At 47.8% G+C, this 21,508-nt stretch overlaps 1 protein-coding gene across 4 annotated transcripts in view; it reads left to right on the top strand.

Annotated features, from left to right (window-relative positions):
• The first annotated feature begins 347 nt into the window (after window positions 1-347).
• Window positions 348-21,508, top strand: part of SGSM2 (small G protein signaling modulator 2) — a 39,966-nt gene continuing 18,805 nt past the window's right edge. For all 4 annotated transcript variants that reach the window (XR_010748886.1, XR_010748885.1, XM_066363497.1 and 1 more), the window contains exons 1-3: window positions 348-597; window positions 5,208-5,283; window positions 21,257-21,419. Coding sequence is in view for 2 of the 4 variants with exons in the window: in XM_066363497.1 (XP_066219594.1) it covers window positions 541-597; window positions 5,208-5,283; window positions 21,257-21,419 (296 nt within the window). In the remaining 2 variants the exon portion in view is untranslated. The remainder of the gene's footprint in view (window positions 598-5,207; window positions 5,284-21,256; window positions 21,420-21,508) is intronic.

The raw sequence follows: 21,508 nt of genomic DNA, 5'->3' as shown, positions 1-21,508 counted from the left end.
CGCAGGACCTTCCTGTCGGAAAACGATCGGGTAGAAATCAAGGGGGCGTCTAGCTGGATTGAGACCATCTCCCGCGCAAGCAACTTCTCAGCCTCAGGGTTCAGGGCGCACACCACCTCCCCACTTGTCGTTGCGCCGGCCTGGCTGCAGGTGTTCACAATGCAGGTTAGCGCCGTGAGGACTGGAGACGCCGCGTTGCCATGACAGCGGCCAGCGTGGCGCGCGCGGGCCAGCCGCCCCCTGTCGCTGAGCTCACCCCGCCCTGTCGCCCCCCCCCCGTCGTCCCCCCAGCCCCCCCGCCACGGGCTGTGGGAAGGGGCCGGGCCAGCAGCCTGACGTCTGTGCGGGGCTCGGAAGATGGCTGCGGAGCCGAGCTTCGGGCAGTGGCTGCTGCTGCGGCGGCGGCGGCGGGCGGGGAGCACAGCTGGCGGGGACTCCGCCTTGCGCGCGGGGCGCTGAGCCGAGAGGCGCGGAGGCGGCGAGGGCGCGTGGCGGGTTTGGGGGGCCGCTTGGCGCAGCCTCTCCTCCAGCCGCAGCACTATGGGCAGCGCGGAGGATGCAGTCAAAGAGAAACTGTTGTGGAACGTGAAAAAGGAGGTAAAGTAGGGGCAAGGACCCCCGGGGGGTTCGCGCCCCTGCCAGAGCGGCCCAGGGAGCGGAAAAGTCCGTGTGTCGGGCGCGGGCGCTCGCGGGCCCCAGGCGGGGGCGGGGTCGTGGTCCTGGACTAGCTGCGGCTACCAACCCTCTCCGGGATCTGGGGTCAGCGCCCCTCGGCCCGAGGGGCTAGGCCGGTGCTCCCGGGCTTGTTTGCTCTGCTATTCTGTAGCCACCCGCCCTGTGACGGCAGATGCGCTGAGACCGAGGTCGGGGGAGGGGTGGCAGCGATTTCTGGGGAACTGAAGCTGCCCATTCATTGCCCGCGCTGACTGGGGAGGGGGCGGCGTCCCGCGCAGGCCTCCTAGAGCGGCTGAACCAGTGATTTGGGGACATAGCTCCTGTCTGCCCTATCCCCCACTCTGGTATCCCTCTGGGAACTGAGTGGCAGCTGCTGGAGGGCTCGCCGCACACCTCACTGCTTCTCAATCCACGCCCACTTCCTTACCCAGAGACGGGTGGGGGGCGAGTTGGATAATGGTTTTTAAGTCAGATTTTTCCCCTTTTGAAGACAACCCTACCCGCATGTCAGAAAGAGAAAAGAAACCTTTTCTCTACTAACGTCCTTTGCCTTGACTCTGCCCTAAAGTCCATTTCTGTTTGGGTGGGGGTGTGCATATGAATGACTCACCCCCACATGAGAGCTAGAGAGCTCAAACCCGCAGAGTGAATTAGAATAGATTAGGCCTCTGGAGCCATGAACAACTCTGACCTACTACCTCCGTATCTCCCAGATGTGTACACTCCATGAGGGCAGGAAAACCGTGTTTTGTCAACCACTCTGTATCCTGGCGCACAGTAGGCACTGAATGACTATTTGGTAACTAAAATCTACTGATCTTGAAGACAGCAAAGTCTGGTGGGAATGCATAATTTTGGAATAGTCTGGACCTAGCTCTATGTGATCTTGAATAAATTACTTAACCTCTCTGAATTTTAATTTCTTCATCTCTAAGATAAGATACTGATATCTACCCCACATATAAAAATTGACCATATTGGTTCCTTTACCCCTTCCTAGAGTTTCAGGATTGGAGATGATTCTGGATTCTCATACAATCCTGGAAGGCTCTAGCCGGTTCTCCTGCATTTAGTATGGGCTGGCTATTGTGCCCTAACATTTATTCCTTTCCCTCTCATTGTCAAAGAAGTGGTTGAAGCCATCATCTTTCCAACTGTGTATGAGAAGCTCCATTGTGCCTTTGCTGTGAAGTGGCCAAGAGTTTTTTAGGCCAGGAGTACATCAAATCAGCACTTAAGCCCCAATTCTGGTCTCCCCAAAGAAAAGAGAAATCTCAAATCTCAGTGATTATCCTCAGGAAACAAGCAGTCTAGTGACAGAGACTTATAGGAACAGTATAAACAAGAACAAAAAAGTAGCCATACCCAACTATGGACAGGAAAGATTTTTTTTTTTTTTTTTACAAAGACAGAGCAAGAGTCAGAGAGAGGGATAGATACGGACAGACAGAAACGCAGAGAGATGAAAAGCATCAATTATCAGTTTTTCATTGTGGCACTTTAGTTGTTCATTGATTGCTTTTTCATATATGCCTTGACAGTTGGGGCTACAGCAGACTGAGTAACCCCTAGCTCAAGCCAGCAACCTTGGGTACAAGCTGGTGAGCTTTGCTCAAACTAGATGGGCCCGCACTCAAGCTGGTGACCTCGGGGTCTTGAACCTGGGTCCTCCACATCCCAGTCTGACACTCTTATCCACTGCGCCACCACCTGGACAGGCGATAGGAAAGATTTTGAGAAGACAATGATTCTTTTTTCAATACTTAGAAGGCTATATGTACAACTCCAAGAGTGATTCCTAAACAAAATGTGAGAAATGTCCAGAATATGCCATTATTAGCTGGTGTCAAATGCCTGACAAAAGTTGACCTGCTTTGAACTTAAGTCACTTCCCCCTTGAGTACTCGATTTCTTTTTTTATATTTTTAAGATTTTCTAATTATTCACTTTGGGGGGGGGGTGGAGCAGGAAGCATCAACTCCCATATGTGCCTTGACCAGGCAAGCTCAGGCTTTTGAACCAGCAACGTCAGCATTCCAGGTCGACGCTTTATCCACTGCACCATCACAGGCCAGGCTGAGTACTTGATTTCAAGAGAACAGTATCCTTTCTTCTACAAATAGAGACAGTGGGGATAATTGTAGGCAAGGCTGGCCTTTCACAATGGACCTCTGGTATCCAAATTCTAAGGGCATCTGTAGGTTTTCCTAACCTGAAAATCTGCCCTACCAGCCTGCTCTAGATACCAACAGGTCTTTGAGCTGTGACGTTAAGCTCTGTTTATGAAAACACTGCTTGGTAAGTAATCTAGAAGCTTTTAAGACTTTAGAGTACAGGATTGATCTAAACCCTCTTTACCTGACGGCTAACCATGAGCAGTTTCCAGCAAGGAGAAGCCCCATCTCCTTCCTTCCTACTCCCCAGCCTTCAGGAGCTCTACCATGCTTCTGACTGTACAGTCCTAGGTGAGGGACTTGGGAACAAGAGCAGCATGAGGACATTTCATGCCTGTCCAAAGGCTGGCAAAAGCCAGCTCTTACCAGAGCTTATTTTATCTGGAAGGTTTTACACTGGGCTCTACTCTCCCGTCTCCTGGCAGGTTCCCCCAGGACATCAAAAGTACTTGGATTAACCTGACCAGTGGTGGCACAATGAATAGAGTACTGACCTGGGACGCTAAGGTCCCAGGTTTGAAACCCCCAAGGTCACCATCTTGAGCACGGGGTCACCAGCTTGAGTGTGGAATCATTGAAATGATCCCAAGGTCACTGGCTTGAGCCCAAAGGTTTCTGGCTAGCGCCCAAGGTCACTGGCTGGAACAAGGGGTCACTGGCTCTGCTGCAGCCTCCCGGTCAAGGCACATATGAGAAGCAATCAGTGAACAACTAAGATGCAACTACAAATTAATGCTTCTCATTTCTCTGTCTGTCTGTCTGTCTCTCTCTCTCTCTCTTTCTCTCTGTTGCTAAAAAAAAGTGTTTGGCTTAAATGTTGGGAGCACCTAGAACCTCATATGCTGCTGGTGGGAGTATAGATTGGTACAACCATTTTGGAAACAATTGGGCAAAATCTAGTAAGGTAGAAATAGGCATCAGAAATTTCTTCCCTAATTATCCTTTCCTAATTAATCCAAAGAAATGAGCACCTATGTTCCCCCAAAGACATGTCCAGAGTGTTCATAGGAACACTATTCATAACGGCCCCAAATTGGAAGCTACCCAAATGCCAGTCAGTTGTAGTGTGTTCACACATGGAGAATGAGCAATCCACAACTACATACAACATGAACAAATCTCACAATCACACTGGGGAGCAAAAAACACATAGCCACAAAGCACTATACACTGAAGTGATTCCATCTAGTAAAAGTTCAAAAACCCACACCACTACTCTATGATGTTAAAAGTCAGGTAGTGGGTACCCTTGAGGGGAGTAGTAACTAGAGGAAATTTGGTAGAATAGGGGATGCTTTGAGGTGTGGGTCACATGTCCTGTTTCTAGATCGAGAAGCTGGTTTCACAGGTGTGTTTAGTTTATGAAAATTCCTTGAGCTATGTAGTTATGATATATAACCTCTTCTGTATGTTCACTACATGTCAACGAAGGAAGTTGTGTATTTTTTAAAGTTTTTTCTTAAAGATGTGACTATTTACCTTACAAAGTGTTTGAAAGCTTTTATGTCTGGGTAGGACCCCAAACATCAGGGTGTTTTGTTTTGTTTTGTTTTTTTAATGATTTTTTTTTTAACAGAGTCAGAGAGAGGGATAGACAGGGACAGACAGACAGGAACGGAGAGATGAGAAGCATCAATCATTAGTTTTTCGTTGCACATTGCGACACCTTAGTAAAGTTGTTCATTGATTGCTTTCTCATATGTGCCTTGACCGTGGGCCTTCAGTAGACCAAGTAACCCTTTGCTTGAGCCAGCGACCTTGGGTCCAAGCTGGTGAGCTTATGTTTAAACCAGATGAGCCTGCACTCAAGCTGGCGACCTTGGGGTCTCGAACCTGGGTCTTCCACATCCCAGTCCAATGCTCTATCCACTGCACCACCGCCTGGTCAGGCAAACATCAGGGTTTTACCTAGATAGAAAGAACACTGGGCTTATGAGCATGTGGAGAGTGTCCCTGTGACCTACCCCTAACCTCAGAGAAGGAGAGCAAAGAGGCAGGTTGTTTATCTGCAGCCTGTACTGAGACAGTTTGTCCCTAAAGAACAGTGCATCTGCCCAGAAGCCCTTTAGCTAAGTATAGATGAGCAAACAGCATCCTATCTCTGTTCTCCACAGCAGACCACTTCCTTCTGGCCGGAACACCAGCACTGGTTGGTTGGTGGGTTTGTGGTATCTCTTTTTCTGATTGTCTTTCCAAGATGCTTGGAGCTGTCTATTCCGAAGAAACTTTGTTTCCCCACCCCTCCCATCTTACGATCTACTCTGCAAGTGTCTGAAAAGAGGGTAGAACCAAGCTATTTAATAGCCCATAGGCCTTTGATCAGAAAAATAAAAGACAATACTGCCCACTTGTCCACAGGTGAAGCAAATCATGGAAGAGGCTGTCACCAGGAAGTTTGTGCATGAAGATAGCAGCCACATCATTGCTCTGTGTGGTAAGTGAGTTACTGGGGGATAGTGGGAGATGGGTTTAAAACTGAAGGCACTCTCCCTGGACAGATAGTTCAGTTGGTTAGAACACTGTCCCGAAGCACAGAGGTTGCTGGTTCGATACCCAGTCAGAGCATATACAGGAAAAGATTGGTGTTCCTGTCTCTCTCTCTCCCTCTCCCTTCCTCTCTCACTAAAGTCAATAAATAAATGTCAAAATAAAATCAATCAATCAATAAAACTGAAGACACTGTCCTGGGGCCAGGGAAAGATGAGACCTCCAGTTCATAGTTTTCCTTTTTCTTTCCTTTTTTATTTTTTATGATACAGCTATATTTATCAACTTTTTTTTTTTTTAGATTTTATTCATTTTAGAGAGAGAGAGAGAGAGAGAGAGAGAGAGGGAAAGGGGGAGGAGCAGAAAGCATCAACTCCCATATGTGCCTTGACCAGGCAAGCCCAGGGTTTGAACCGGCAGCCTCAGCATTTCCAGGTCAACGCTTTATCCACTGTGCCACCACAGGTCAGGCTCCTTTTTCTTTTTTTTCTTAAGTGAGAAGTGGAGAGGCAGAGTAACAGACTCTAATATGTGCCCCATCTGGGATCCACCTGGCAAGATCCCTACATATGTGTGTGTGTGTGTAGGGGGGTACTCTGCCCATCTGGGGCCGCTGCTCTGTTGCTTGGAAACCGAGCTATTTTAGTGCCTGAGGCGAGGTCGTGGAACCATCCTCAGCACTCTGGGCCAACTTGCTCCAATGGAGCCATGACTGCAGAAGGAGAAGATAGACATAGAAAGAAGGGGAGAGGGAGAGGGTTGGAGAAGCAGATGGTCGCTTCTCCTCTGTGCCCTGACTGGAAATTGAACCCGGAATGTCCATATGCCAGGCCAATGCTCACTACCACTGAACCATCCAGCCAGGGCCTCATAGTTTTTAAATCTGGATGCAAGTCAGAGTCAACTTGGAAGCTTTTGAAATCTTGGGCCCCATCCCAGACTTGCTGAATCTGGATCTTCAGGACCCAAGGACCTATACATGTTTAGTCCCCTAAAACAGTAGTGTTCAAATTTTTGCATACATCAGAGTAACCTGAAAGACTTATTAAAACAGATCCCTCTTGTCTGACCAAGCTGTGGCGCAGTGGATAGAGCGTCAGACTGGGATGCAAAGGACCCAGGTTCAAGACCCCAAGGTTGCCAGTCTCATCTGGTTTGAGCAAAGCTCACCAGCTTGGACCCAGGGTCGCTGGCTTGAGCAAGGGGTTACTCGGTCTGCTGTAGTCCCATGGTCAAGGCACATATGAGAAAGCAATCAATGAACAACTAAGTGCCACAACGAAAAACTGATAATTGATGCTTCTCATCTCTCTGCGTTCCTGTCTGTCTGTCCCTATCTATCCATCTCTCTAACTCTCCCTCTGTCTCTGTAAAAAAATAAATAAATAAAACAGATCCCTCTTTAAAAAAAAAAAGAAGAAGAAAGAGAGAGAGAGAAAGAAAGAAAAGAAAAGAAAAGAAAATATATTCCTGGATCCCAACAATGGAGTTTCCGATTCTAGCAGGTGTAGGGTACGCTTGAGAATTTACATTTCTAGCCTGACCTGTGGTGGCGCAGTGGATAAAGTGTCAACCTGGAAACGCTGAGGTTGCTGGTTCAAAACCCTGGGCTTCCTGGTCAAGGCACATATGGGAGTTGATGTTTTCTGCTCCTCCCCCCTTCTTTCTCCCCTCTCTATAATGAGTAAGTAAAATCTTTAAAAAAAAATAAAGGAGAATTTACATTTCTAACAAATTTACAGATGATGCCAATGCTTCTGGTCTAGGGGCTACACTTCAAGAACCATTGCCCTAGATAATTTGGGTTTGGGAACCACTGTTCTGGTTTATCCTTACATTAACTTTGGGGAAGGGTTTGTGCTTTTTGGAGGCTTTCTGTGCCACATCTAGTTTCTAACTGATCCCACCTGTGTTGCTTCAGCATCCCAAATCTCCAGGCACTTAATTGGATGGAAAACAACATGAGTGTAGGACATAAGGGAGAAAGTCAGTAATAAACCATCACTTCCCCCTCAGTGTGAATACTTTTGCTTTACTGGGAGCAAGCCTATCTCTACACACAGGAGTTTTCTTAGATTTCCAGGGATTTAACCTTCCTTGCAACTCCCTTTCCAAAGGGACACAGAGCCATTTGCCATCTATATGTTGTTTTATTTGGCTTCCAAGATTGGTATGAGAGGTTTATGGAAGGGAGGTCATTTCTGAGGGGAAGGAAAGAAAAGGGCCGAGCCTGACCAGGCGGTGGCGCAGTGGATAGAGCATCTGACTGGGATGCAGAAGACCTAGGTTTGAAACCCAGAAGTCACTGGCTTGAGTGCGGGCTCATCTGGTTTGAGCACAGCTCACCGGCTTGAGCCCAAGGTCGCTGGCTTGAGCAAGGGGTCTCTCGGTCTGCTGTAGCCCCCCACCCCCATCAAGGCACATATGAGAAAGCAATCAATGAACTACTAAGATGCCACAACAAAGAATTGATGTTTCTCTCTTCCTTCCTGTCTGTCCTTATCTATACCTCTTTCTGTCTCTCTTTGTTGTTGTCACACGCGTGCGCACACACACACACACACACACACACAAAGAAAAGGGCCAATAAGGAAGGGAAGACTTTTTGACAGTAGTATGGTGAGGCAGCTAGAGCTGCCCTTCCTGTCAGCCCAGCAATACTGTCCACAGATGCTGTTCTCCAGGGAGGGGAACAGCAGTAACAAGATGGATAGCTCCCCACAGAGGCTTACATTCTGTGGGGAGACAGACAGGAAACAAATACACATAAATACATCATGCAATAACAGGTATGAAAATTGCTATGAAGAAAAAGAAAGCAGAGAGATGTGGGAGGACAATCAGTGAGAAGCAGCCTGTGAGCAGAGCCTGAATGACAGACTGAGGATTCACACAAATCATGATGCTCTGCTTACTTCTGAAGTCATCTTGGACAAGTTTCTTAACATCTGTCACCCCCAGTTTGCTCCTCTATAAACTAGGTGATGAGTCCCACTTCAAGGAATTTTTGTGGGGATTCAGATGATACATGTGAAGGTTCCTAGCATTGTAAAAGCTCAGAAAGTGCCTGCCTTAACTTCTCCTTTGGATGTTGAGGCTGAAGCTAGGTTTGCAGGATTTGAGTTCCCACCAACTCCCTCTTGGTTAAGCTGCCCCGGTTCTTTGAGATGAGGTAATGATTCCCAGGTTTACAAGGAGCGGTCTGATCTCATCTTTTCTTGAGTAGATCCTGTGCTAGGGAAAAAAGCATGCTAGTTTTGCAGTAAGTGGCTTTGAAGAACATTAGAACTCGACTCCTTTCTACTTGTGCTGTGTTTCCCTGATGTCAGCCACTATCTGTCATTGACACCAGAAGTGCTCTGCTGGCAACCCAATTTTGCATAGTTTTGTGCTAGGCTTTGTGTAGAGCACCTACAGCAAACATAGAAAACAAAAGAAATTAATACAAACAGCTTGTGCGTGGGTGCCACATGTGGGTGGCTATGGGAGAGTGGGGGAAGAGAAGCAAGGAGAAAAGCTATTGGCATCTCACATTAGGGCACTTAAGGTGAGAAAAAAAAACATCAACTCTCCTCTGATCAGTCCGGAGGCCCCCAGGAACCAGTGGGGCTTTTGCTTTTTTCTTTTGCCTGGAAGCTTAGGGCTCTCCAGCAGGCAGGGTGTCACCCTCAAGAAGAATGATTCTTCTCTTTCAATCAGTTTCAATTGCTGAAATAGAAAAATGGTTTACAAAGTAGACCCAAGTCTCCAGGGTTCTAAAGTCAGCCCCAGGAGCAGGAGGAAGCCTGTTCTGCTGGATCTCAGGAGGTGCCTTCGGTCCAAGAGAAGAAACTTAAATGTCTACAAGGTCAGATGAGACAGGTGGCAGAGGTGGGGGCGGGGCTGGGCTGCACTGGATAGTGCTTGCCCTGTTTAAAGAGGGCAGTCTCTGTTATAAAGTAATCCAGTGAGTTACATAGAGACACCAAGGTAGGTTATAGAAGAAATTTTAGGAAGAGCTTTCTTATTAAGCTGGCGACATGCATGAGGCATCATCCCAAATCATGCAGTTCTGAATACAGTTCTGAGGCTGCTTTTATAGACAAAATCACATACTGGTTGGGGGGGAAAGGAGGGGGAGCATGGTACAAAAGTCATTAATCTTAACACAGTAGTGATAAATGTTTTACATACCTGGCAAAGACATTCCCAAACATTCTAGGATTTACAGCCTATCCCTGTAGCCACAATAGTAGGAAATGTTTAGTTTAGGATAAGGAGAGAAGCTAAATGAAGTTACTTTTGCTAAGAGTGTTGGGGTTAGCTTACTAGGAAATCTAAAGCTAGTCCCCGCTTGCTTAGTTTACAGGTTTGCACATACAAAGAATTTCAAAATGATGATTATTAGAAAGCATATAAAATGTTACAGAATACAGGTTTTTCATGCAAGGGGGGGGGGGGCTCGTGGTCCCTTTGTCTAGAAGTATACCTCACTCTTATGACTCCAGAATGGGAGGGTGAGTCAGGATTAGTGTAGGAATTTTAAATTAAGGTACATAAACATTGTTTCCTAAAGGCTTTTAAGAAAGAAGAGGAAGGGGTTTTCAAATAGGTTCTATCTTCTTTGCTCTGTCTAGCAAGTGGTGTCCGTCCTTCCAGAGAACTATAGGAAGTAAATTATGACTAGCTGACTTTTGCCCCTGCAAGCTCTTCTTCTTGCATTCTTCTTGTTATTATTTTTCCCCCTCAGAAAGGAGGGGTAAGGGGGGCTGACTCTTCCTTTTAAAATACTAATATTAACAATTTTGCAGTTCCTTGGCACCTTATCACACCTCCACTCAGTTCCTGCAGGGATGCCAACCCAAGTTTGCCATGGCCTTTGTTTTACTCTAAGACCTTGGTCGGCAAACGGGCTCGCAAGCCACATGCAGCTTTTTGGCCCCTTGAGTGTGGCTCTTCCACAAAATACCACATGTGGGCGCTACCTCGATAAGGAATGTACCTACCTATATAGTTTAAGTTTAAAAAAATTGGCTCTCAAAAGAAATTTCCATCATTGTACTGTTGATATTTGGCTCTGTTGACTAATGAGTTTGCCGACCACTGCGAGAATCCAGAAGTCTGGGATTTTATATGAAATTTCCCAGGGTTTTTTTGTTGTTTTTTTTAATTTATTTTTTACAGAGACAGAGTGAGTCAGAGAGAGGGATAGACAGGGACAGACAGACAGGAATGGAGAGAGATGAGAAGCATCAATCATTAGGGTTTTTTTTTTTTTGTTTTGTTTTTTTTTTTATTCATTTTAGAAAGGACAGAGGGAGAGAGGGGGAGAGAGAGAGAGAGAGAAGGGGGGAGGAGCAGGAAGCATCAACTCCCATATGTGCCTTGACCAGGCAAGCCCAGGGTTTCGAACCGGCGACCTCAGCATTTCCAGGTCGACGCTTTATCCACTGCGCCACCACAGGTCAGGCCAATCATTGGTTTTTCATTGCGCGTTGCAACACCTTAGTTGTTCATTGATTGCTTTCTCATATGTGCCTTGACCACGGGCCTTCAGCAGGCCGAGTAACCCCTTGCTGGAGCCAGTGACCTTGGGTTCAAGCTAGTGGGCTTTTCCTCAAACCAGATGAGCCTGCACTCAAGCTGGCAAGCTCGGGGTCTCGAACCTGGGTCCTCTGAATCCCAGTCCGATGCTCTATCCACTGCGCCACTGCCTGGTCAGGCGAAATTTCCTAGTTTTTAAATGCTGATAACTAATTCCCTGTTTTAAAAAATTGTGTGGGCCACACTAAAGGCATCTGCAAGGCTCTGCCAGTTTGCTGCCTCTGCCTTGGGTTTGGGGCACAGTCACTAAGGGGAACATTAGCAGGAGGGGCTGCTGACAGTATAAAGCTCAGTCAAGCTGGGGCATCTGAGACCCACTGAAAAAGGAGTCCTCACACTTTGGCAAAATTGGTACTCAGAGGTGAGGTAAATCTCAATCTGGGCTCAGCTAGGTTGGTTTAAAGCAGTGATTATCAAATCTTTCCCCTATCTGCAAGCCATTTGCATGCATCACATGGAATCATGATGGAATCGTGACTGGGGATTCTTGGGAGGAGGCAGAGGGAAGAACAGATACACACTGAGGGAAAACTCCGCCCCTCTGGCTTTTTGGAGATTCTCACCTGCCAGTCTCCTTCCCCTCGGGAAAATGCTCAGGAATGCATTTTTAGTCTGAAGCAGATTTAGTCCTATACTGGGTCTTGCTGTTCTAGTTCTGTCCAGAACACCGTTTCGTTCTGGGAGAAGTGGGAGTGCAGAGAAGGAGCTGAGAGATTGGGAGCAGAGTGAAGACAGTGGAGGCTGGATTAACCGTGGAGCGACCATGTTCCCTAGGGCTTTGGGGAGTGTTGGGGCCCTGGGCCCCTTTGTTCTTGTCAGAGGAGGACCATGGAGTAACTGAGGAGGGCAGGGCCTGGGCAAGACGAGCTTCTCTGACCTTCCTTAGAATAGGGACATTTGAACTGGAAACAGAACCTTCCTGGAGAGCCTTAGGAGTGGAACTGAAGAATCCTTGAGTCAAGCAGGACCTGGCCCTGGGAAAACTCAGGAAAGTTGCACCAGACCCCAGTTCCTTTCACCCTTAGGGGAGAGACTCTCAGGACTGGCGAGGAGTGTGCATTTGTTGTGCATTTGCTGTGGTTGTTCCTAAACCCGCCTGTCCAGGAACTGGTCAGGCCCCTGCAGGTAGAGACCCCACCCCATGAGGAATCTTTGCTGGCAAACCCCAGCTGGCAGGGAGGGGTTCTGTGTTCTGTTCTCTGACCACAAAGCATGGCTGCAATGCTGCTCTGAGGCAGCCCCCTTTGAACCCCCAAACCAGAGGACCAGGACCTGGGTGACTGCTCCCTCCCACTGCTGAAGGCTGCGGCTTGGAGAATAGGCCCAAACCTACCATTGTCTGGTTTGTCATGTCATGTCACGCTTGCATTTTGTTTCATAATACGGTCTTCGAAACCTTAATGTAGACTTACTGTTGAATCAAAATAATGCTTTTTGTTTTCCCTGTGGCTTGTTGAACCCACAGGTGTAGGCAGATATCTCCTACCCCCTCTTCCCCTAGAGAGTAATATGCTTTTAAATATTGCTTATGGGTAACTCAAGGTCAGGGTTAAACAGAAAATTGTCCCCCAAGTTTCACTTTGGAAGTCTGCATTTGTAATAATATTGGATGTGCTTAGAGAGGGCATACTTAGTTTAGACATCAGCCCATTAGTACTGGTGTTTTCTCTGGACCTGCCTGCCCTTCTTGCAGGTCTAGGTGTTTGCCTCCACAGTACCTCAAATATATTGTGGGTTCAGTTTTAGTTGACTCACAATAAACCAAGTTATGATCTTTTTGCTGGGGGAGGGACTTGCCTTTAGTTTGTAAAAAATGCAACATCTGTGAAGTGTGATAAAGCAAAATTCAATAAAGTGAGGTGTGACTATACTTCTGTTTGCTCTATTCTGATTGGGTGCTGAGGTTGGATTTTAACCTTTGGTGGTAGAGCGGATTTACCAGGTCCACACAGAGGTTCCTGACCTGGCACCATTGATTCTCAGCCTCATAAATGTCTCCTCTCCTCAGGAGGCATTGCAGGTAGGCCTAAAGCTAGACTTGGGCAGCAGTGCCCCCTCAGTCTCCAGGTCCCTGGCCCTCCCTGCCCATATCAAAAAGATCTGTCAACCTGAGGCTTGCTTTAGGCTGAGGATGAGCTGTAATGGGAGACAGGGGTGGAGTCTGTGGAGCCCGGAATGGTATCATGGCTTTATTAACCCACTCCCTGTTGCTAAGCAGCTGTCATTAGCCAGGAAGTTTGGCTGCAGTGAGCTCCTCTGGGGAATGGCGAGGAAATGCTAATGAACTGGGAGAGAAGCAGGTGCTGCAGAAGGATTGTGTCCCACCTGGGATACTGCAGCCCAAGATATTTCAGTATTTCAGCACATTCTGAGATGCAGACTCCACGCAGTTTTTAGTCTGTCTCTTTTCAGTGCAAGGGATTCCTTCTCTCCTTCCCACCCACACTGAATGAACAGCTCATTTTTAGGATAGCTGGCTTCTGCCTTCCCTCCAGAAATGAATGAGTAGGAGAGAAGGCTCTCTGGGGAACTAGCTCTCCTCACTGTTTTGGGGCATGGCTAAGGGAATATGGGGGGGTCTGTAGCTGAGGCTTTGGAGTCCAATAGACGCGGGTTCACACCCTGACCCGGTCACTAAGTGTGTGTGCCCATTTTTCAGCAACTCTGAACTTCCCCCAGAAGGTTGATGTGAGGATTAAAGGAGCCAGGCAGGTCAAGTGCACTGCTTGGAGCCATGTAGGCAGTAGGTGCTCAGCATTGTTGCTGTCATCCTCACCAGTGGCATTCACCTTGTTCTTGAAAGTGATTCTACAACCTTCCCCATGAAGCCTCCTAGAACCTTCTCCAGAATTCTATCTGGAAATCCATGTTTCTGGGAACTTAAAGCATCTGGACAGTCAGTTTGAACTTGGAGGAACTCAATCAGGAAATAGGTATTATGTGCATGTTTTTAGAGAGTCATCTTTTAGAGATACATACTGAAATACTTACAAATGAAAGTATCTGATGTCTAGGATTTCCTTCTAAAAAGTAGTCTTGGGAAAATCAAAAAAGTGGTTGGAGTTGATATAACAAACAAGAACAATCACGACTTGATCATTGCTTAGTTAGGGTGAAGGATACACAGGGTTTGTTTTATTGTCCTCTTTTGTATATGTTTGGAATTTTCCATAATGAAATGTTTTTGGGTTTGTTTTAAAGAGGGAAGGGTGATGTGAGGATAGGGAGAAGGAAGAGATAGAGATAGTGCATATAGCCTGGCCTGTGGTGGCACAGTGGAGAGAATATTGACCTGGAACCCTCAGGCCACTGTCTGAAACTCTGGGCTTGCCTGGTCAAGGTACGTACAGCAAGCAATCAATGAACAATTAAAAATGAAGCTACTCTGAGTTGATATTCCTTGTCCCCCCACCTCTGTAAAATCAATATATAAAATATTTATTTATTTATTTATCTTTTTAGTGTGTGTGTGTGAAAGAGAGAGAGAGAGACAGAGAGAGAGAGACAGAGAGACAGAGAGAGAGGGAGGGAGAGAGAGAGAATGAGAGGGACAGACAAAACAACTCCAGGACCAAAACCAGCCCCCAGTGGCTGGCTGCTCCAGCCAGTGCTTTCCTCATTGGGGTTCTCTATGGCAACTACAGCCGAACTCCTTGTTGCATAGATAGCAGCTGGCGGAGGTGGGGGAGCGGAGAACACTTGCCACACTTGCCGCACCTGCTCCTCCCATTACGAACCCCTCCGGGCTCGGAGCCTTGCGCCCAGCCTTTATGTCATGCTGAGCTAACTCTGGGTGCTGTGTCCCTAAACTTCAATCAATTGGCCTAGTTCCTTGAAGGTTATTCAACAAATCCCCCCCATTACCAGTCTGGGCTTATCCAGGCGCCTTGGCTCCTGAGCACAGCTTTAAACACAGATATGCAGGTGAAAGCCAGAGTTGTTTCTGAGCTTCCCTGGGCGGATGGAGGACCCTTCTCAACCACTGCCGTGCTTCCTGGGCAGCCTTAGCTTTTGTCCATCCGTGTGGGATCCCAAGTTTGACCCAGCCCACTGAATAGTTTCTCTGGTCTCTGCCAGCTCAGATGGACTGTGGCCTCCCTGCACAGAGCCCAGATGCTCCTGTGGGGATGGGAAACCAGGCCAGTTGGGAGACCGTGCTTGCTGAGAGAGGTCGTCAAGGAATAGGTGCCCCTGGACAGACCCAGCCTTTCTGAGTGTTTTGAGTTTTGATTCACCTCCAGGTTGGAGAGAGTCTCTGGCATCATCTCATGATGGCATACTAGTATCTGACTTGGATGGTTGCCTACTCAATTATTATAATTATTATGTTGAGTTGGTAATATATTTACTTGGTTCAAAAATCAGAACTGTACAGCCTGACCGGGCAGTGGCGCAGTGGATAGAGCATTAGACTGGGATGCCGAGGACCCAGGTTCGAGACCCCAAGGTCGCCAGCTTGAGCACGGGCTCATCTGGTTTGAGCAAAAAGCTCACCAGCTTAGACCCAAGGTCTCTGGCTCGAGCAAGGAGTTACTTGGTCTGCTGAAGGTCTGCAGTCAAGGCACATATGGGAAAACAATCGATGAACAACTAGGGTGTCACAATGCGAAACAAATAACTAATGATTGATGCTTCTCATCTCTCCATTCCTGTCTGTCTGTCCCTGTCTATCCCTCTCTCTGACTCTCTCTCTCTGTCTCTATAAAAAAAAAATCAAAACTATACAAAAGATAAGCAGTGGCCTGCTGTGGCACAGTGGGTAGAGCATCGACCTGGGACACGGAGGACCCAGGTTTGAACCCTGAGGTCACCAGCTTGAGCACAGGGTTGCTGGCTTAAGCATGGGATCATAGACATGACCTCATGGTCTCTGGCTGGAGCCCAACGTCACTGGCTTGAGCAAGGGATCACTGGCTTGGCTGGAGCCCCCCAGTCAAGGCACATATGAAAAAGCAATCAGTGAACAACAGGTCCCACGACTATGAGTTTATGCTTCTCATCTCTCTCCCTTCCTGTCTATCTGTCCTTGTCTGTCCCTCTCTCTGTCTCTCTCTCTCTCCTGCTGAAAAAAAAAAAAAAGATATACTGTGAAAAATCTAACTCTTTTCCCTGCCCCCAATTCCTACACTGGTATCCAATACCGCTTTTGTTTCTTGTGTATTCTTCCAAAAATTTTTATACTAATAAAAAGATTGGCCTGACCAGGTGGTGGCACAGTGGATTGAGCGTCAAACTGGTATGCGGAGGACCCAGGTTCGAAACCCCAAGGTCGCCAGCTTGAGTGGGGGTCACTCGGTCTGATGTGGCCCACTGGTCAGGGCACATGTGGGAAAGCAATCAATGAACAACTAAGGTGCAACAACAAAGAATTGATGCTTCTCATCTCTCTCCTTTCCTATCTGTCTGTCCTTATCTGTCCCTCTCTCTGTCTCTCTCTGTCTCTGTCACACACAAAAAAAGATTGTATTCTTTGTTTACCCCACCCTTTTTGTAATCAAGGTATGTCATCATACTGCTCTTCATCTTCTCTTGGAGACCTCTCCATTATTAGTTTCTAGAGAGCATCCTCATTCTTTTTCAGAGCTGCATAATATTCTCCTCTGTGAATGTATCGTATTTATTTAACCTGTCTTTTGTTGATGGACATGTGGATGGTTTTTAGCCTTTTGCTATTATAACTGCATAGATAACCTTGCAGTTAAGCCTGTAAACTAGATTCCTTGAAAAGGAGTTATGGGTCAGAGGTTATTTGCAATGTTGACAAGGTAGTGCCACGTTGCCTCCATAGGGGTGGTTCAAATCAGCCCTCCCTCCAGCAAGGTATTAGAAGATTCAGGCCCTGGCTGGGTAGCTCGGTTGGTTAGCACATTGATCTAGTACACCAAGGCTGGGTTCGAACCACAGTTAGGGCACGTACAAGAATTAACCAGTGGATGCATAAATAAGGGGAACAAAAAATTGATGTTTCTCTTTCTCTCTTTCTCTTCCTTTCTCTCTCTCTGAAATCAATAAATTTTAAAAATAAAATAAAAAAACAATTCAGTAACTTCCCAAGTCCTTTCCATCTCTATCTACCAGTGTCTCCTTCATTCCAAATTGGACTCCTTGGAATGATTAAATCAGTGTGTAAGGGGTTTATGGAAAGGAGTTCTATCAGAGACCATCAGCACTGTGGTCTCCACCCAGTTTGTATTTGTTAACCCTATAACTTTATAGGCTTTAGGCACACGTCAGAGGCTGGTGAGGGAGAGTCACAGAGCTAGTCTGGGCCTATAGTTCCTAGCCTTTCCCTGGGAAGATGGTGCCAGACCTTTCGGGGGAAAGGACATGTCCACAGCAAGGTGCTAGAGTTAAAATTAGTTCTGCTTCTGCCCAGAGTTGCAGTTCCTTGAGCCTTCCTGTCAGTGGGATGAGATGACAGAGTACGTACCCTGGGCTCATGTGGCACCATAACTCAGAAGGCCACCAGAAGGCTGGGGGCAGGGGGACATAAGAGGATCATGCTTCAGTCATGTCTCTAATTTCTCTGTTTTGATTCATTTGCCCAACTCTTTCCACCCAACTAATGACCAAAACCTATTGGTTTTTATTAGACTGAGCTTTTCCCATATGAAATAAGCTGAATGATGTCAGGGCCATCTCACCTCTGTTCTAGTGCACCCAGAGTGGCTGTAGGTGGTACCTGGACACACTGGGACAGGGGCTCTGAAGCCCCTGGGTGACCAGTACCCAGACAGTTCAGTTAGAGGGGAATGGGTTCTGCTCAGCGGATGCTTAAGCTGTGATGGGTGTCTCCTGCTGCAGCCCTCCACCCTGGGGATGAGTCATGGTGGCAGTCTGGGGCAAAAAGAGGAGTAAGGCGCCGCGCTCTCCTGCTTAGTGCTCTGGGCCTTCAATCAGGAGGGGGAGAGAGGCAAGGGCCTTTGTGCAGACTTCTCCCTGGGGAAGTCTACATACAGCACTGGGTATGGCGCTTACCGCATATTAAAGAGAGAGAGAGAGACTTTATATTTGCATCTCTGAGTTTTGAATGTCTGTGTTTCTGCTCAACCTAAAAACCTTAGAGCAAGGGTTCTTAAACTTTTTGGGGCCCAGTACCTCTTTTAGAAGGTAAAAGCCCTCACCTTAAGGACGCTGGAGCACAGCAACAGTTTTACACACACTTTCAGGGGGTCCCTGAAGCCTCAGAAGCCCATCCACAAGCCCTTTTAGCATAAGAGTTCTTACTTATTATTCGTGTTATTATTGTATTATTCCTTTGCCTCCATTCACAGCATGTGCTGATTCTCTGTGGAGACAACCCTGTGGGAATGCGGAAGGACAGGGCAGATTGAACAATCACTGGCCAAGGAGCCAGCCCATGGAACTGGGATCGGAATACCTAGGGCAGAGGGTGGTTTACTTTGCTTGAAAAGTAGAGGGGTGAGAGGGGTTTCTTCTTTCCCAGACATCACCTGGGCACCTTCCCTGGTTTTCGCAGAAGGAATTTAGGGGCCATGGGGTGAGCAGGGGGGCCTGGGCATGATATTTGGGCTTCTCTCCATATCCCTGTTTGGAGTGATTGCTGAGGGATGCCTTCCCTCACCTCAGAGAACCCTGCTGCCTGTGCTCAGAGGCTGCCTAGGAAGGTGGGTGAGGCCAAGCAGGATGGGAGTGCCATTCCCAGGCTCCCCAGCCTGGCTGCATTCAGTCTCCTGAGAAGGTGGGAAGGTTAATGACTCATTATCCCAGCCATTAGTCACACCATCAAGGCACTTGATTCCCTGGGGGATGGGACGATGCCACCTGCTGCTACTCTGACCTGTTCAGTGCTGCTTCTCTCTGCTGTGGACCTGGAGTGCAACCTTAGAAAATAATCACCACCTTCCTACAGGTGTGGACTTGTAGCTGCAGTGGCCTCAGGATCAAGAGACAAAAAGGGTCTCTCCCCTGTACAGCCCAGAGCCACACAAGACCTCCTGGGACCAAGGGGACTAGCTATGGAAAGGAGAATGTGGACACTTATGCAAAGATTCAGCCACATGCCCCATACACACATCAGACGTATAGGTAGATCTATGTGTTTGCACATGTGGACACAGATGTATGAACACGTGGGAAGGAAAGGCTGCACCTTGTAAAATAAGTCCTCCGAGGCCTGAGCAGGGAGGAGCTCTAGCAGGAACCCTCAGGAGAGGGAGGGGTCCTACCTTGTTTCCCCTCCTCTGAGATGCTCTCCCTGAGCTGGTGGGCCTCCAGGGCCTCTCCAAATTTTTTTCTTAAGTACAAGAGAGGGCCAAACAAAACTCACGTATAGAACAGCAAAGACTGCCACCAGTTACTGTAAATGAAAGCAAAAAACAGCTGAGAACCTCTATTTTCAGCAATTATGTCCTAAGTCTGGGTTTCTTTTTCTTTCTTTCTTTTTTTTTTTTAATTTATTGACTTTAGAGAGAGAGGAAAAGAGGTGGAGGGAGGAGCAGAAAGCATCAACTCATTGTAGTTGCTTCTCCTATGTGCCTTCACCGGGCAAGCCCATGGTTTCAAACTGGTGACCTCAGCATTTCCAGGTCAATGCTTTATCCACTGCACCACCGCAGACCAGGCAAGTCTGGGTTTCAGGTTCTTTTTTTTTTTTTTTTTTAAGATTTGTATTTATTCATTTTAGAGGGGAGATAGAGACAGAGAGACAGAAGGGAGAGAAAAGGGGGAGGAGCAGGAAGCATCAACTCCCATATGTGCCTTAACCAGGCAAGCCCAAGGTTTCAAACCAGCAACCTCAGTGTTCCAGGTTGAGGCTTTATCCACTGCGCCACCACAGGGCAGGCTGGGTTTCAAATTCTAATAACACTAGTCACAATAAATAATGGGCATTTTTTTCCTCTCTTTCTAAGAGAACAGCATCTCCACTCACCTCTGGGGCAGCTGGTGACCCTGTCTCCAATGCATCTTCCCCTCTCCCTGCTGGGGAGAGGGCTTGTGCAATCCTAGCCCTTACACGTTAGCTGTAAAACAAAAAGGGGTGAGAAGTCAGGAACCAACAGGGATTAAGTGCCCCCTGCATTGAAGACCCTGTGCAAGAGATTTTACATACTTCATCTCATGTAACATTTCACACCAGTCCTTAGAAGCAGCCCTGCCCTGGCTGGATAGCTCGGTTGGTTAGAGTGTTGTCCCTCCCAAAGCGTGGAGATGGCCGGTTCAATCCCAAGTCAAGGCACATACTAGGACAGATCGATGTTCCTGTCTTTCTCTAAAACCAATAAAATAAACATTTAAAAAAGAAAAGTAGTCCACATTTCATAGATGATAAAATGGAAGCTCAGAGCATGAAGTCACTTACACAAGTTTCCCAGACACGGTACAAGTGGCCGCCACAGCTTCAGACCCTGTTAGGCTCACTCCCTGCTTCCAGCACAGCACTGTTTTCAAGCCTTATGAAAAGGGCACCTGTGAAGCAAAGGGAGCAACTTCTCCTACCTGCCTCTTCCTCCCCTCTGGTCACGCCTGGAGAAGGTGAACAGGACCTCAGGCCAAGGGTTGGGGCCCCGGCTCCTTCTGCCCCTGTGTGTCTGATCAAATCCCTTCCCTGTTCTGGGCTTTTCTCTCTTTGCTTGTAAAACAGTGAGCTTGGCCTCAGGAATGGCCAAGCCCCTTCTCCTCCCCATATACACACTAGCGTTTTTAGATTCTATACTTTCCCATTCTGCACCACCAAGCTCTTCTTTCCTTCCTGTGGAGTCTGTCTGCAGGAAGCAGTATCCAGACAGAAAGAGGAAGCCTAACTGCTAAAAAGCATGAATGAATGAAAGGAAGCTCTCCCTGCATGGGAAATAGAAATCCCTCACTCTCGGCTGCTGGGCTCATCAATAATTCAGGGCCCGCTGTCGGGTCTGATCTCTGCAATGGCTTCATCAATATTTCAGCTCCTTCTTCAGAACCCGTTTCTTAGCAACCATATCATCCATGCTCTCCAGGAGGGCTGCTGGGCTGTATGCTCCCTGTATCCCCAGTCTTGTAAGTGGTCAGGGGATGGAGCCACCCTTGCCAACGGGAACTGGTAACTTTGGTCCTCACTGCCCCAGGGGCATTCGCACACCAGGTGAGGGAGAGGGACCCCGTGGCATGTTAAAGTCCCCACAGGTTCATTCAGGACAGGGGCAGATGGACAGGGAGGGGGATTTTGGAAGGAGGTCAGTATATCTTTCCAGCCTCCCTAAAACTGATATCCCACCTCCTGGTCATAGCATGGGGTCAGGTCTACCCTTGCCCCTCTGCCCTCCCTAGGTATAGGGAAGAGGAGTGTTCTCTCTTCTTCCCCTAGCCCAGGCTCAGGTGCTGGTTCCCTTGTGGCCCAGGTGTGGTGGAGGCTTGCCTCCTACATCAGCTGAGACGCCGTGCCGCCGGATTCCTGCGCAGTGACAAGGTGGCAGCTCTGTTCACCAAGGTGGGGAAGACGTGCCCAGTAGCTGGGGAGATTTGCCACAAGGTACAGGAGCTACAGCAACAGGTAGAGGGCAGGTGAGCCCTGGGCCCGCACCTCCCACCCCCCCTTCTGCTCTTACCATTTGGTATTTGCTACTTCCCAGGTTGGCTTCTTGGGCTTGTTT

This window comes from Saccopteryx leptura, chromosome 2, assembly GCF_036850995.1.
Source record: "Saccopteryx leptura isolate mSacLep1 chromosome 2, mSacLep1_pri_phased_curated, whole genome shotgun sequence".
NCBI classification, from domain to species: Eukaryota; Metazoa; Chordata; class Mammalia; order Chiroptera; family Emballonuridae; genus Saccopteryx; species Saccopteryx leptura.
This window is presented reverse-complemented; position numbering and strand designations above follow the sequence as displayed.